At 38.3% G+C, this 18,024-nt stretch overlaps 1 protein-coding gene across 7 annotated transcripts in view; it reads left to right on the top strand.

The window, feature by feature from the left end:
* LOC111869195 (prodigiosin synthesizing transferase PigC) overlaps positions 1–18,024 on the top strand; it is an 86,952-nt gene that overhangs the window by 43,339 nt on the left and 25,589 nt on the right. For all 7 annotated transcript variants that reach the window (XM_023860496.2, XM_023860497.2, XM_023860492.2 and 4 more), the window contains 5 exons: positions 1,539–1,656; positions 5,669–5,820; positions 8,306–8,433; positions 11,599–11,755; positions 16,462–16,629. In XM_023860496.2, the coding sequence (XP_023716264.1) occupies positions 1,539–1,656; positions 5,669–5,820; positions 8,306–8,433; positions 11,599–11,755; positions 16,462–16,629 (723 nt within the window). The remainder of the gene's footprint in view (positions 1–1,538; positions 1,657–5,668; positions 5,821–8,305; positions 8,434–11,598; positions 11,756–16,461; positions 16,630–18,024) is intronic.

Below are 18,024 nucleotides of genomic sequence, written 5' to 3'. Positions count from 1 at the left end.
ACAGAAAAGCATACTCTTCCTCATGGTATCATTGCAAGTGACCCAGTGATGCAGCCATTCTCTGAGTCTTCAGTTCCTCCGTGAGTTGATGTGGAACCCACTGCGCGCAGATTTTGAGGTACAGCAGGTGTTTTGTCACAATGGTGTGTATGGAACCATGACTTATTCCCATCAAAAGACTAATTTCTTCCACAGTTATCCGTTGGTTTGCCCGGATATGACCATCCCACGCAGCAATAACATCAGGTGTGATGACACAATGAGCCCGTCCTGGGCGAGCATCATCTTGCAGTTACACACGTCCCTCTCGGAATCTCTTATGCCACGCCAGCACACGTGAACGTGACATGCTGTGTTCGTCATAAACAACAGACATGCGATGATGCATTTCTTGTCCTCCTACTCCTTCAGCAGTCAAAAAGCGCACTGCACTTCGCTCTTCTTCTTTACCCGCCTTCATTACTGATGTTGGACGACCACATGTAGTGCTAACCTTACTTCCAGCACAATAAACAAACAACTAGTGTGCAAGGGCACATTGTCACCGTGCTTTCCTGAGTCCCCACCAGATGGTCGTACCGTAAGCAAATTCCAGTGTTACCAACTTGTGAGCCATGTGAATTATGCGTGGTGACCCATATTCATTTGACTGCCCCTTATATTTTGATGCAAAATATGAGCATCCAGTTGATTACCAACAACTCTACCTCATATTTTATTTATTTATGGTGTGTTTAATATTGTGCTCAGTAGATCATGCTATAAAGTATTGAATAATAGGATAATTGGTAAATAATTTATTTGAAAGGATGTGATATGTTGTGGTTTTGGACTGATTTTAAGTCCTGTCTCAGTATTTGCCTGAAGGTCTAACAAAATTGATGAGAAACCTCAGCATTGACAGTCAGTCTCTAGGGGCCGAGATTTGACCCCTGGACCCCCAAAACATGACGCAGAAGAGCTAACCACTCAAATACAACATTCAATCATGCTCATCTGCTGACTGATGATAATGGGCAGAGTCATATCAGTATATCTCAAGACATTACACTGATGTAAGAGGCATGTTGGTTTATGGTTACAAACCTGAAACAAAATGACAGTTTTGTGACAGAAAATTCTAGCATAAACTTGCTCAAAAAAGGCCATAGAAGTTCTTTTCAATATGAAGATCTTGTTTATTTTGTTTTTCATGTTGATGAAATCATATGTCAACTGTTAATCCAACAGAGATGAAATTTAAATCAGCATACAGTATTTATGTAGATGTTCTACAACATTTTCAGAAGAATATTTAGTGAAGAGGTTGCAGGGAGTGGCATGCTGGAGATTCGGTTCTCCATATACTGCACTGTCAGTTTTGTTTGTGCAAGAATTTTTAGCCAAAAGCAGTGACTGTTGTCCCCCACCATCTCACAATTATATTTATCTTAATTTCTGTTATTTTAATTTTAATACTTTGTGTTGTTTAACGATAATTTATCAAGAAAGAAATTAAATGCATGAATTCAGTTCACTTATACACATTTTCATTTTAGAGTGTGGTATCGGCACAGGTGGAGCCTGACACAGTTGTCCTAGAGAGGGATAGAACGGGTAGAGTAGTGCCGAAGGAGAGCATATGTGGCAATAAGGGGCACAGAGTCATCATGTCAGGTGAAATAAGACATTTGAAATATATGTTCAATATCATCAGTAACATAACTAGTTAATCAGATAAACAACTGCCTCTGTGACATTGGTTGGTGTATAATATGAATATAACAATGGACATTGTCAGTTTTCTTAGGTGACATTTATGGAGTTGGTTATACTCTTGTCTTCAGACTACTGTTGCTATTATTTTGACAGGCCTGTTATTACTCTTTATTGTCATATTAGTGGCATAGGTTGGGAACGAACCCAGAAGATTTTGAATAATAAGCTAATATGGGAACAAGCAGACTACCACATTGTCGTCATTGATTTTAGTATCAAAATCAAAAACTTTCTAACAATTTTGTTGGTATAATGACAACCAGTTGCTTGAGGATGAGATTGAAGCCATCCCGCAAAGAGTGGTGTGTATAAAACATGTATGTCAGTCAATGGACGATGTCAAACACAATGTTAGTATAGTATTCATATAAGTGCTTGAATGTAAATAAAACATAACCATTTCCAGGGATTATGCTGTTCTTTGCATTGGTTTTTAACAGTTGATTCTTATATTATTTAACACTGCCTTTTCTACTGCTGAGCTTAAATATCATTGAAATGAGGTACATAGACAACCTTGAATTGTTGGTAAATAATTATTTCAAAGGTGAGCATTTTGGCCTATTTCAATACAGTTATCTTGGAATTTACTTGGAGAGACTGAGGAAAATCACACAAATAATCTGTCAGCCTGTCCAGTAACCATGAGCTTCAAAGCAGATGCCCCATAAATACATTCTAGAACTTCAACTGTATACAACCAGCACTGTTATTGAGTTGAATCATTATGCCACACTTATTTTCATTATGGAGACCAACATAATTTAACTTGCTACTAGGAAAAGTGGTAAGTGGCTGATTGTGGAGAATTGAAATGTTTTTACAGGATACAGTACCTAAAGAATGCATCTGATATTATTGAGATGAATGATGTACTACAGTTTTGATTTTCTTACTATATGAACTTTTATTATTTAATATTCCTTTAATTTTGTTTCTGTAATAGGATTCACATTTCTCAAATATCACTTAAGGCACATAGTGTCGCCAAGCAGGGTGATGAAGCAGTAATCTTTCAGACATGTAGCTGGGAGGCGTCCAGTTGAAATAATGCCTTGGTTATCAACTACCTTTAGTCTTTCATAGTGTGACACTAAGTAATTTCACAAGTGGTTACCAGCATTTTGGAGGAATAGCTCGCGTCATATGCAGGGACAGCAGGTTTATCTGAAGTGTTTGTAACTCCTTAAGAAACTGTGCTGTGTCGCAACCCAGGAGATCACAATCCCAATTCTTAGTGTCTTAAAAATTCGGATTTTATGATCTTACCCTCATTGAAGTTTTTTATAGTTTTTCTCAGTTGATATAAGTGAATGCGTAGAACTAGGTCATGGACACCTTTCTCTAAAGCCTCATAGAGAAGATCTTCTCATATCATTGCATATTGTATAATTCCTGTAGCTGAAACAGGAAAATTAAGTGACATAATCAGGTACCACTGCCAGAAAGGGGGCCGACCTCGCTGGCTGAAAGGGGCAGATAGCAAGCACCAGTACCGGTAGGGTATGGCGACAGTAGAAATTAAAGGGGGACGTACAATAGACTACTAGTCGCGGTGCATGGGGAAACCCACCCCCTCTAATAATGAATAATGAATGAAGTGACATAATCAATTGTTTGAAGTCATAACAGACCATCTTATCTCCAGTTGTCCTTCTGTGCCTTACTGAGAAAGTAAACATGTTCTGAACTAATATTTTGATAATTGGTGTTTCCTTTCCCTAGCATTCAATTTCATGTTGATACACAGTGTGTCCAGGATCCGTTAGGATTCAATTTTTTAAATTTTGCCCTGCAGTGCCATCTGTTGGTAAGTTGTGGAATTAAGATTCTTGAAGTTTCAGCTGTGGCTGTCTATAATTTCGAAGAGTGATACAAAGTTACAAAATTGATTGTTGCTGGTGATGAGACATGGTGTTTTCAATATGAGCCTCTCACAAAGTGGCAGAGTGCAGTGTGGTTGAGCCCAAAGAAGCCAGCCGAAATCAAAGAAAGTGTGCATGCAAAAGAGTCGAGTAAAGACAGACACTGCTAACCGTTTTCTTTGATTCCAGAGGAATCATTCACAAGGAATCTCTGCCAGAAGGTCAAACAGTGAATTCTTATTATTATCTTGTTGTCCTCATTCGTTTGTGGGTGAGAATTCTTCGAATTTGACCTGAATATCGAGAGCAAGGTTCCTGATCGCTCCTCCACGACAGTGCACCACCCCACAAATTGAAGATCATGCGCGATTTCTTGGCCAGAAAAGGGATCACAGTCCTTGACCATGTTCCGTATTTACCAGATTTGGCTCCAAAAGATTTCTGGTTGTTTCGAAAAGTTAAGTTGGCGATGAAAGGAGACCATCATGACACCATCCAGAACATCCAAAGGGAATCTACCGCAGTTTTAAATGCGATTCCACAAAAGGAGTACAGTGACTGTTTTCGAAAACTTTTCAATCGATTCCAGCTATGTATTGATTCAGAAGGAGAATATTTTGAATAAAAAGAGTGAAATTTTGAAAATAATTCACGTCCTGTATTTTTAATGAATGCAATCCTAATAGAACCTGGACACACTATGTATACCAGGTTCTTCACTTTTATGATCACCACTGTTTCCAAGCATCACGTTCTTACCCCGTTTTATCTGCATGTAGTAATAAGATTCTGTTCCCCACTTTTTTAATTGGGCTGTGTCACATTCCATAACTTATTGTTTATACTTGTAATTTAAACTTTTCTATTGCAGCCATCCTCATTCCATTTATGGGGAACATGATATTTCCTTGCAGGATTTTGTGGAAGTTGTCCATTGCATATTATTCTGAACAGAATGCAATTTTTCAGAGAACAAATCTGTTTCCATCCTCAGGTGAAACAGTGGAGGGGCATATACTGAATTATATCTATTAAAAATAGTTGATCACGCTCACAGGACTGTGTAAGGCAGTCACATCTACTGGGATGGTTCAGGGTCAACCTTGACTTTAATTTTCCCCCAAAATTGTCAGCACCACAGCAGCAAAACACTTTCCTGTTGGATGGTTGAAACATTGCTCACACTTCCTGACACATGACAATGCCCTCTGCTTCTGTGCAGTAAGGGCACTACAGTGTGCCATCATTCGCTGTCATTGTCCATGATATATATACATTGTCCGTCTTGCAGTGCATCCACTTTTACCTGTCACTTCACAACATGTTTCGGCACCATAGTGCCATCATCAGGTGCTCCATTTACACTAATCTATTGCATTGCATGCCATTATGTCAATGTAAAATTATTTAAAAAGTATTTTAAAATATTCGCCAGCTATAATAAATTTTTTGTATACTAAAATCTTGTTAAGATATTCATCTTATCTGTTCCAATTCAAAACCCGTGCACTGTTCCACCACTATGGGAGTCATTCCTCTTATATGCCGTGTGTATCGTGTCTCGTGATGCATGTTCCCTTTTTGGCTGGGGGTGTTGTAATGTAATACTTTTTAAATAATTTTACATTGACATAATGGCATGCAATGCAATAGATTAGTGTAAATGGAGCACCTGATGATGGCACTATGGTGCCGAAACATGTTGTGAAGTGACAGGTAAAAGTGGATGCACTGCAAGATGGACACTGTATATATATCATGGGTGAAAATCAGTGCCACAGGATGCTAAAATACAACACCCTGTCATTGTGATTATAGAACAGTTCTCTGGTCTTCAAATTTAAAATGAAACAGAAAGTGAAATTGGTTTGAATTCTGCAAGGACTAACACTGTGTGTGGGTGAAAGTGTGCAAGAAAACTTTGACTGTGGAAGTAACTAGTAGATTTCCCATACACTGGATTTGCACTTGTACTCTCATCTTGACAGTATTTGTAAGAGAATTATTGTAGTTTATATTTGCTTATAATAATTTCCTTCCTATAGCAAAAGGTGGCCTCATGGCAGAACCTCTGCAGAATGAAAAGGGCTCTCAGCTCTGCCTTACAGAGGAAGAAGCTTTGAGAGTGGGTCGCCTGGGGTTGCAACTGGAGCAGATGTTCGGAGGCCCCAGGGATATAGAATGGGCAATTTCAAATGTGAGTGTATTTTTTTATTGTTAGTGGGGTGGGACTAAGTCCCTTGCACTGCAGCCACTTCTGGTCTATTGTACCAGCCCCAGATGATAGGTGAGGGTGATTGTGGAGCAATTGGTGAAATGAAAGTTGGCAGAGGAAACTGAAGTACTTGGAGAAAACCTGCCCCAGTGCCACTTTGTCCACCACAAATCCCACTTGGCCAGACCCGGGATTGAACCCGGGCCGCCGCAATGGGAAACCAGCGACTAACCACTTGAGGTATGGCGCGGCCTTAATGTGATTGTTTAATTTATATTCTTCAGGATGACATTCAATCCCTTTTTTTTTTATACATTATTTGCACAGTGTGCATAAATGGAATGCATATAGGGAGGCCATAACTATCTCCCCATCTGTCCATTCACAGTTTGAAGTCAAGAACTCCTAAATGGGTATTGATGAAATTCAGTATAAATCCATCCAAAACTCAAATTTATGAATTTCCTACAGTTGGTAATAACTCTTTTGTGTGTACAAAGTTGTGAAGTATGAGCTACACTAGTGCTGCTATCAAAATGCACTGTAGTAGTCATGGTATCACAGGGAAGCACAGCAATCATAAAAACAGTAATAAGCAGCCATCTTCATGAAAATAACCAAAGTAACAGCCTTTGGAGCTGGTCACCGTAGCCAAGCGGTGTAAGGCATGTACTGTCTTCGCTTGCTTGGAAACCGAGATCGTGGGTTCGAATCCCATTCAGGGTATGGATGTTTAGTTTGTGTGTGTGCATTTTTCTGTGTTTGTATACAGTGGAGGCCTTGCGGCAAGCTGATCACCCGCCCAAGGAGTCCTACCGAATGTGTAAGATCTAGAAAAACCAAAGTGAACGGAGAAGTTCATGGAGGTAGGCCTAGGCCCACTGGGGCTCTAGTGCCAAGGGGGGAATAACAAAAAACAGCCTTTGGATTACCGCAAATGCAAGGATGCAAAGAACACTATGGAAATTATGTGCACTCTGATATGGATTGCACCTTTACAGTCTTGTTTAATTTGCCACAATTGTAATGTTATACTTGAAAAAAATATTTGTCTTACAGTAAACATGATAATTAACTATTTTAATTAACTAATTTGATGATGTAATAAACTTTGCAGTATTTTATGAGTTAGAACATGGTATGCAAGTTTGTGTTTGTGACATAGAAAACACCACATACAATAAAGGAAGGCTTCAGTGTGCATGTTGCTTTTCTAATTCATATAATGACTCTCTCTCAACTGAAGAGATTATCTAATGAGAGGGAGAAACAGTATGATCAAGCAGGTAGCACTCCTGATTTGTATGTGGGAGGTCCTGAGTTCGAATTTTGGGGCACAGACTAATTGTGACTTTCTTCAGTCAGCAGATGCCAAAATTGTACCTCAAATTAAATCACAAGCACTTCCTTTCCAAATCATTATTCACATATCGTTATATCATTGAAGAATGTAAATTTAAATTATAAATAAAACCCAATTAACATAAAGTGAGTGACTTATAGTAAATCACATGAACTGGCATTTGATTCCATGGATTGAGAAAAATACAAAGAAAGTCACTGAAGGTAAATGGTCTCTGAACCAAGAATTGAATGCAGGTCCACCTGATTATGAAGCAAGAGCATCTCAATATGAAGAGTAGTCATTCACGTTTCAAAATTCAACTTATAATGATCAAATGCCAGGGCTGTAATAAAAGACCTTCACTTAAAAAATTTACTGCCATCTACTTTTCGTTCATCTCATTAGATACTTCCTTATCTCCTTTTTTCTGGTAAGATTATAATTTCATGCTATGTTTGGCTACCTATCTTAATTCTGTTTGGTTGCCTTTCCATCTTTAACTATGTACGAGTTTGCCAAACAAGAAACCTTCTTACCCACAAGACTCATATGATACACAGCCAGGTGGCTACTTTTGCAAATGTAACACAGAATTGCTTTATTAAAACCATCACAACATGACTATATTAAGGTCAGTGCCTAGTTTGGCTCTGCTACATGTTTCGACTATTAATAACCATCATCAGGCAAATACATGGCTAACATATATACACCACTGAACTGCAGGACTAGTAAAATTGGATACAATAATATTAATTACATTAAAATACTTGGCATAAAAATTCAATAAATTAGATTATATTCTATATTTTATGTATATATAATAAATTGTTTTGGAGGCTCGTGATGTAGATTATTAGCTGAAACATGTAGCAGAGCCAAACTAGGCACTGACCTTAATATAGTTGTGTTGTGACAGTCTCCAATAAAGAATTGTATATTATAACACAACAGGATGCATGAAATGAAAATTGGAACACAGAACCCTCAAGAGTGAGAATTAAAAAATTGTTTTGTGTCAGCTACCATACCTTAAAACTTCCTTGACTCTAATAATTTATTATAACATCATACTTTGAAGATTTATACCATAAAATGTCTGTATTTTTATTTTGGTTTTAGGGTCAAATCTACTTGCTACAATCTCGGCCAATCACATCATTTGATTCGTGGTCAAAGTTTGAGCTTCTTCATGAGTTTGATGATCCCATCATCACTGACACAGAATTCCTAACAACAGCAAATACAGGGTATTAAGAAATTATCATATATAAACGTGTTTAATGTCATCTGATGGCAGTCCTTCACTGCCTTGGTGGATAAAGTGTAAGTTCTATACATTCAAAGTGCAATCTGAACAAATTGGTTTACCACTCAGGCTCCAGAGTTGTATTAGTGAGGAACACTGTTCAGATCTGACACAGGTTACTAGTTATCGTTGCTTATGTTTTCATGACTTTCTCGGTGTCTCCAGTGCCCAAACCCTTGCCACATCGCTGTTCATGATCATCTTCCCATCTCGTATGATGTTTTAGAACCTCTGCAGTTGAAACAGTATTGCCAAATAACCCAAGAGTCAATCATTCAATTGATAAAATATTAAATACAGATTTCATGAGCATGTGTTACTGGTTGCTTGATGATAAAACTCTGAAACACAAGATGATGCTTGTATTAGATGGTAAGAGTTCCAGTTGTTTATTTAATGCTGGAAGCACATAGCTTGAAGAAGTTCAGAATCAGTAGTAAAAGAGTTGTCTCAGTGTTTGATGTTTCCATAGTGGTGCTTCTCCAATGTCAGAGAAGTTTTGTTCTCCCATAAGCACTTGTCTTGTGTCTGTGTTCACCCTTTCCCCCCTTGCACCACTCTGCCATGGGCACTCCTATCTCAGAAGCAGATTCCTTCTCTTTTGCCAAGTGAACAGAGCACAGGAGACTCAGAAGGTTGATTTTATTTATTTATGGTTTATTTAACAATTCTGTCAGTAACCATGGCTGTATGGAGTTGAAAAGGAGGCAGATTAATGATTAAGTTGAAAAGAACATAGAAGGAAGTGACTGTGAACTATTTCAAGGTATTATCTTGGTATTTTCCTGGACAGACTGAGGAAAACCACAAAGAAACCCATTCAGAATAAGTGATGTCCTGGTCTAGAGGAATGGTAGGCTTATAGTATCATAACAGTCACTAGTGTCATTTAACCTTTAAGAGCCGAGCGACACCATATGGCGTCATGAAAATAAAGTCAAGGGGACGAATGACGCCATATATCGTCGCGCAGTCCACGCGTGCGGCCGGCTTTTTAAAATCTAATTTTAAGTTATAAATTCTTTTTCTACTTACATGATTTTTGGTCACCAGCTTTATAAGTTGTGTCTCTTCCCACCTGCGTCGTCTAACGGAAGTTGGCTTCGTGTGGAAATCTTGGAAACATCCGGAATTCCAGGGTGCGACATCGCACTTCACGCACTTTGTCTAGACGGTTCTTCATTTCCCACGCGAAAAGCACGCACAACACCTCAATTGCGAAGTAGAGGAAGTCAGCCAGTGATGTGGTTTGGCCTCCTATAATCGAGATATCTCCGATAAAACGGCAGGGGTTCAACCCCTGGGCCATTGATGGCGAGGTGGACCCCTTCCAGCATGTTCCGCACAAGAGCGAGACGAAATTCTCTGTGTGACAACAGGATGTAACTGTTCAGATCCAGGAGATGGAAAAATAGTTTATTTGTCCATTTCCAGGTTCGATGACAGATGCTATAACTGTTTGCCACAGTTTGCCCACAGCTCCACCTGAATAATTATTCACACTCCTCTTGCCATGCTGGTGTGGTGGTCCCCAGGTTGCCGACCAAGATGATGGGTCTTCGTCGAAATCCATTTCTGAATCACTTTCCCCAACGCCACTCTCAGAATTGTCGGTAAAACAATCTGATTTGGAGTCATTTATGAGTTGAAAAATGTCTGAATCTTCCAAACGAAACGACGCCATGGTGAGCTGACAATATCACTGTTCTCGCTGCGAAACTTTGAAGCTCTATGACACTGCTTGGCTTTGAGAGTTGTGATAAACTAACCGAGCCTGGTCAGTACAGAGAAATTGTTGTGTATAAACAATCAGCGTTCTTATAAACGGAGATATACAGGCCCACATCTCTGCATACCAAAGAAGGTACGTGTATATGCTTCGAGACATGCGAGACTAAACATAATCATCTTCATAACAATCCACTGTGTTGCCTATGTTGCCACATCTGCATAGAGCGTTCTTGCTTCCAAGAACTATATGAATTCTTGTAGGCTGACGACAAATTTGGCAATTTTATACTTGGAATCAGTCTAAAAATTTTTACACATTTTATAAAGTCTCTAAATTACAATATCTGATTCTATATTCTTTCTAGAAAAAAACAGCGTTTATTTGGTTCGTTTATCACAAAAATTGTAGAAATCACAGCAATTTTAGGAAATGATTACAGTTTTTATTGCTTTAATATTGCGGGTATTTAAATCAAATCCGTCCCGCTGCCGTTACCGGAATTTAAAGGGCCGTCACTTAAAGGTTAATATATGGTCCTGACAATTTCTGCTGCAGGAGATCTTTAAAAAATATGCAAAATTATACAAATATATAAATTATGAAAATCTCTAAATGACATTTCAAGGCTTATGTCATGGTGTCTGTGTGAAAGTTGAGAATATAACTCTTGAACACACATAATGGGAAGCTGTACTAGTGGCATTCTGTCTGTAAATAATTCATTTTTCAATAATTCATCTGTAATTCCTGCTAGCCAGATTATTTAAAATTGAATATTTGATGGCAAGTAGCAGTTATGCGTTTTCCTCAGAACATCTTCTCTTTGAATGTCCTTGAAACCATTGATTTAAGGTAAAATTACAAGGCGTAAATATTTTGACTTAACATTTTCTTTTTAGCAAAAGATACCTTCTTCTGTTTTAATAATTTCATGGAAATGTAGAATGTCTGTTGTTGAAAAACCAGAGATAGGATATGTTTTTAAGTGAGTCTTTCTTCTAACCTCAGCTTTTTACAAGCACTAACATAACCTCCAGATCACATTTTTGTGTCAGGTTTATTATGTTTTTTATTATTTTCTCTATTTTTCTCGGGAACATGGCTTACAACCTCTTCAACTTACATTGTTTGAACAGGCACAGAATTCAGACATTGAGAAACATGTAACATGAATGTGTTCAGCAGTGGTATATGAAGGAATGAAACAAATTCTGGTTTCACCATTGTATTTGTAGTTGATCCTGAACGGATTAAACACCAAATAAATTCAGCTTATAAAAGTCAGTGCTTTTTAGTTAAAGGGATAATTTTGTTAAATTTGACATTTGTCATTGAAATTTAACCTTATAATATCTTGCTTTCATTATTTTCCAGGGAGGTTTTTCCAGGCCTTATGACTCCATTAACTCAGTCAGTAACACGTCGTGCAGCAGACCTTTCAGTGCGACACCAGTTCCCAGATAGACCGGGATATTATTATTCTGCGAATGTTATTACTGCCAGTTATCACGCCATGTTCAACGTTTTTAATGTAAGTTCATGTTTCACATAACTTTGAAATATAATGTCTATATATTTGTATATATGTAAATGCAGTCATATTTTATAATAATACATGCCCACTGAGAAGGACCAATGAAATGTGTGTGCATGGATTGCATCTTGTATTTTTGCATGTGTCCTGCATAGGTAGTTTTATATTTGTGATTGTAGAGTTTTGGGTGTTAAGTATTTATTTTATACAAGTTAAGGGATCCCTCATTGTTGTAGTGTTGTGTATGGTGCCGCTATATAGACAACAGAGTAAACATCAATTTAATTGTGAAGTATGAATAAAACTACTAAGGATACAGGCTTCAGTTTGTACCATACAGAAGGAGTGATATTTCTGCAATAAGTTGTATACTTCCATTTCTTCATGTAAGAGCCATATATTGATAATATTAAAGAAGCTTGCTTCAAAACATAGCTGTATGTTGACCATAAACTTAACTTGTGGTCTGTAACATACCTGAATGACATGCACATCATGTTATACGTTGCAGTGTCAGTACCATACAAGCAGTGATTTACTTATAATCATGGATAGGTTATGGGTTTGGAGAGTAATATTTTTTCAATCAAATTAGTTTCTTTTGGCTCTTTACAAACATGCAAGATAATTAGAAATCTTTGATGAAGAAGGGTGAATGCAACATGGTGTGGGAGCTCATCCACAGTATGCAAATTTTTATGGCTGAATTAGGTTTCGTTCTTTCTTCCATGGAATAAGTATTTTTGGATTTTACTAAAATAAAGTTTCAGAGTAACTACAGTCACCATTATTCTCTATGATATCATTTTAAGCATACTTATAGTTAATTCCAGCACTGAGTTTGAATTTCTACTGGTCGTGTGGCCATGTTTCACATCTGCGATGGATCCTACTTCCCATTATGCTACTGGAACGTTGAAATGAATTGTACCCATGTGAAGAATATCCCTCTAGGGAATTAAATCTTTGATACCAGATTCTTGTTTCTCAATTTTGGTGGTTACTCGAAAGGGTTGACAGCCCACCAACATAAAATATATCACCCATAAATATTAGCTGAATTGCTGATAAGAAGAGAACTGATAATATGACTGAGGTTATGAACAAGATAAGCATGCACTGCCTCCTCCTTTTTTGGATTTTTTCAATAGATAGCACTAGGTGCCTTGGACCAAAAGGGAGAAGGGCACTTATTCAGGGGGCACTAGGTGCCTTGGACCAAAAGGGAGAAGGGCACTTATTCAGGGGGCACTAGGTGCCTTGGACCAAAAGGGAGAAGGGCACTTATTCAGGGGGCACTAGGTGCCTTGGACGAAAAGGGAGAAGGGCACTTATTCAGGGGGGAGTGCAAATCAAATTATAAATGGAAGACTGTCAATAAATAATGAAGAGAAAATAAATATTTAATTAAATGAAGAACAAAATATAAGTAAGACTTATCTCTGAGCAAAAAGATGACTTTGGCCAGTGAATGCATAACAAAATCCTAAACATAATGTAACCCAGAGAAAATGAACAACTATAGTACAGTCTATACATTGTCTGCATATACTGAGATAACCTTTCCTCAATTCAGAGAGTATCAAAACAACTTACATCAACAAATGATGTGTGGACTTGGCTGCTTGATCAGGAGGCACTGAAGAATACAAATAATTTTGGAATAAAATTGGACAGAGTTTTCAATTTGACCACCTGATACCATGTATCTGCAATCGGTGAGCACAGAGGAACAGCTGCTGGTCCTGGCAAGGGAGATATTGGTATAAGGGTGGAAAGAATAAGATCTGTAGCCCAAATGTCAGATTAGACAAAAGGTCTAGACACAGCTGTGCATGTGATCCAACTGGCACAAGAAGACTGGTGTATCAGAACAATTACACATTACTAGCAGGAACATTTCATGGTTATGCAACAAATAGAATTAGAAAATTAACTCATGAATATATTCTGATGAAAATCGAGTGCCTTATAAATTTAAATAAGATTGCTATTTTAAAGGTTTCAGTAACTAATTGCACATCATTAAATAGCAAAAACCTAAATACAGTATAGTCCCTTAACCTTTAACGTATGGCCCTCTGCGGCCGGTATTTAATTCGCCCTAATTAATTAACATTGCAAACTTTCAGAAAAAAAAAATACACACTTTCTGTTCTATGCAACATAGAAATACAAACGAAAAACAGCCTGAAAGACAATAAAATTTTCTGCATATACACCAAATAGTAATTTTTACAAACGAAAATTAACTGTGATTATTTTCTCATGAATTGCAAAATATAATCTTTATTATATAGGTTATGAAATTCCAAAGGAGTTACCCATTGTTTTTTCTTCAACCTTGAATCATGGTGATATTGTAAATATAATCACACTATATACAATTATATTTTGTTCAGATTGTACACGAGTTTGAACTGCATCACTTCGCAGTTTACGATACACTCTGATGCCCAGTCCACCTCACACAAAGTGGCATTGCACTTTTTACAATAGAAGAGCATGCTCCTGCTTTTCTTATTTAGCAAAACACACGACGTCTTTGTTTCCCTTTGGTTGGCCAGTGTTGTGAATGTTTCACCTCCAGTTGACTCAGTTGGGCCCCCTGATAACTTTGGCCTCCCCCGAGAAACGGCACTGACAGTGATATTTGCTTTGTGTGATTGAAGAATCATCTTGGAGGAGGGGGATTCTAGGAAAATCGAATAAATTATGTTGATTGACAAAGCGACAGTCTCACCTATTAGTAATACCTGCAAAATAGTGATGCAAAGTAATTATAATACTAGTCGAAAAGAGTGCCAGTCCGACACTGATACCGAAAGTTGCAGTGGCGAAGATGCCTGTTACTCACAAAGTAATACTGGCTCAGTGGGTTTATACCTCTTCCCAGACACAAAATAAAAACGATGTACAAAGATATATGTGGCAGTCTGACACTGACTTTTTAACTGATAAAGAAATATTAGACAATCCGACGCTGACTTCCTAATTCATCACTGAAAACCAATCCTTGAATGTGTCACACTTCCTTGAAGGCTCTGGAAGCACTCATATGCAAGCATAGATGAATATTTCCTCATCAGTTCTCGAAACAAAGCTGGTCTATATTTGGCTGACCAGGTCATAAACAGTCATATCTAAACGTAAATAGCATCAAAACCAGTACTGTGATAAACGATTTCATTGTTCAGAGCTAAGGAATGAACACTGACATGACGTTACGAGCATTTGTTTTGCTTTCATACCCAAGGTCAAACTGTCAGCACTCCCAAAGAGAGCACGTGTCCTGCTGCATATTATATATAACATTCGGCCAACTCAGGTTGCTGCTTGCTGCATATACGAGGGTCGTACTGAAAGTCATGAGCAACAGTTTTTTGTAAAGTAACATGCTTTATTATTGACAAACCAAATACACCACCTCAGTCTACAGACCTTTCTTTATTTTTCCACACAATCGCCACTTCTTTGTACACATTTCTCCCAGCGTTCTGGGAGTTTGAAAATTCCCCTTCTGTGAAGTTCCGTTCCAGCCATCTGAAGACACAAACACACTGCTTTCTGAATTGCTTCCCTTGTCTCAAAATGTTGTCCACGCAGCTGATCCTTCACAAATCCGAAAAGATGATGGTCGGAGGGTGCCAGATCAGGTCTATAGGAAGGCTGTGGAAGAACTTCCCACCCCATATTTGCAATTGCTTCCAATGTGAGGTGAGTGGCGTGGGGGGCGAGCGTTGTCATGCAGGATGATGATGTTTCGTCCTGGACATTTATCGCGAAATGCATGACGGAGCTTGTGCAGCATCTGGACATGACGAGCAGCATTGATAGTTTGCCCAGGTTCCAGGAATTCAGCCAGAATAAACCCCTCTGCATCCCAGAAGACTGTACCCATCACCTTCGCACCTGATGGCAATGTCTTTGCCTTCTTTTTTGATGGAGAATGCAAATGTGCTATTCTATACTCTGCCGTTTCGTTTCAGGCTTGAAATGGTGAAACCAGCTTTTGTCACCTGTCACAGTACAGAGCAAAAAATCATCGCCTTCTTGTCGATATCTCTGCAGTAGTTCTGAGGTGATGGCTTTTCGGTGACCTTTGTGGTCTTCGGTCAATAACCGTGGGACCCAACGAGCACAAACTTTCATATAGCCCAAGCTTTCAATCATCTCCTGTACTGCACTGTGCCCTATTCCAAGTTTTCGGGCTATTGAGTCCACAGTCACATGCCTGTCATCTTGAATGATCTCATCCACTCTTTCCTTGTTGCATTCAGTTGAGGCTGTTTGAGGACGACCGCTCCGAGACTCATCTTTGATGCTGGTGTTCCCATCTTTAAAATGTTTCTCCCATCTTCAAACACTGCTCGCACCCATGCACGCACTTCCATAAGCACGCTGAAGTCTCTGGTGAATTTCTGCAGCAGGGATTTCTTCTTTCACAAGAAGCTCGATGACAGCACACTGGCGAAACGACATATCGTTGTCGACCATTTTGTTAGGAGTGATACTGGTCACGTGATGCAAGCTATTGATGTCACAAGACACTCAAGGTTAACACAACAGCTGGTTCCACCTACCACCTCCCAGGTTGCATGCAAAAAAAAGTTGCTCATGACTTTCGGTACGACCTACGTATATATATAATATTCGGCTGTTAAAGGTTAAATTCTGAATTGTTTTGTTTTCTATTTTTTCAGTCATTGCTCGTATCAGTGGGTTCAGAAGTTACACTGGGAGAAAAAGTTGTTGACTTGGCATTGTATGGCCACCCAGTGACAACCCTGGAACTTCTCCAACTTTCTGCAGAGAGGAATGGGGTAGTGGGATCACTAGGCAAGCTTTATGTTGTGCTGGACATGGTGAAGGTATGAGAATTGCAAGTTTTCTGTTTATTTGTTCATATTAAATCTTTCTTAATATAAATAATGCAAACATATTTGATTCCAATTATGCGATATTTATACAGGTATATAGAGATATCCACTTGTATGTAATCAAAACTCTTTTGAATCGTATGAAACATATGGAATTTGTCATCACCTAGAAGTATCTTATTTTCAGTGGTCTTCAGAAAATGACCCAACATCAGGCTGTGAGACTGTAAATGAGGTCATAATGCCACCAAGCTAAAGGGTGAAAACCTACATTTTTCACAAATATCTTTTATTGAACAGCATTAGCATTAGCAATAGGTCATCCAAAGAGTTTACAAAAAAACAGCATTGAAGAGACTGAGAAGAGTATATTTTACTTTCAGATGACATCCTGTAGTATCACAATCCTGCCAAATTTGGTGAAAATCTACCATTTTCAAAAGTTTCAAAAGACCTTGTGTGTCTGAGCATTTATATCTGTTTGTGTGCATATCTATGTTCTTGTGCTTGTGTCTGTGTGTTTTTTGTGTCTGTGTGTTTTTTGTGTGTGTGTATGTCTGCGGGATTGTTTTTGTATGGTTTACATCAGTGTAAGTGTTGTTTTGTCTGTCTGCATGTATGTGTGTCTGTGTCCATGTGCTTGTGTATATATGTGTGGCAGTATTGGTACCCACATATACTATATATCTGTGTGTTTGTGTGTGTGGGGGGGGGGCCACACACAAGTGTGCGTATGGTTGTCTATGTGTCTCTGTGTGTTTCTGGATGCATATCTGCGCGNTTCATAACCAATTTCCTCTAAAGTTAAAGACTCGAACTTAGGTTTGATTATTTTACTGAGACGAAAATATCATATTTTGAAGGAAACAGTCTTCTGGGATTTGATCCGTGTATATGTGGTGTTAACCGACGTTTCGGAGGAACGTCAGTTAACACCACATATACACGGTGCCAAATCCCAAAAGACTGCTTTCTTCATAGTCACTACCATGAAAGCCTCAAATCTTATTTTTTGTTTGTTTTGTTATGGTTATTGTTATCGTTCCCAAGTGTTCAAATTATGATCCATTTTCAGATGATTTGTAAACTAAAAAATGAAATAAAAATTTATATTCTGTATGGCTGATAGACAAAACTAATAAACACCATATATTAAACTGGGGAGTGGCCCAAGGACTTTACAGAAGTGACAATGATTGCCTTAAAGAAAAAGACAAAAGCTACAAAATGCAGCGACCATCACACAATAAGCCTTATTGCACATACAGCAAAGATACTTAAAAGAAGAATTGAAAGGAAAATAGAGGATGTACTTGGAGATGATCAGTTTGGATTTAGAAGAGGAAAAGGAACCAGGGATGCAATTGGGATGATGAGAATTATAGC

The sequence above is a fragment of the Cryptotermes secundus genome, unplaced genomic scaffold, assembly GCF_002891405.2.
Source record: "Cryptotermes secundus unplaced genomic scaffold, Csec_1.0 scaffold1940, whole genome shotgun sequence".
Taxonomy (NCBI): domain Eukaryota; kingdom Metazoa; phylum Arthropoda; class Insecta; order Blattodea; family Kalotermitidae; genus Cryptotermes; species Cryptotermes secundus.
Note: the sequence above shows the minus strand (reverse complement) of the source record. Positions and strands in the feature narration are given on the sequence as shown.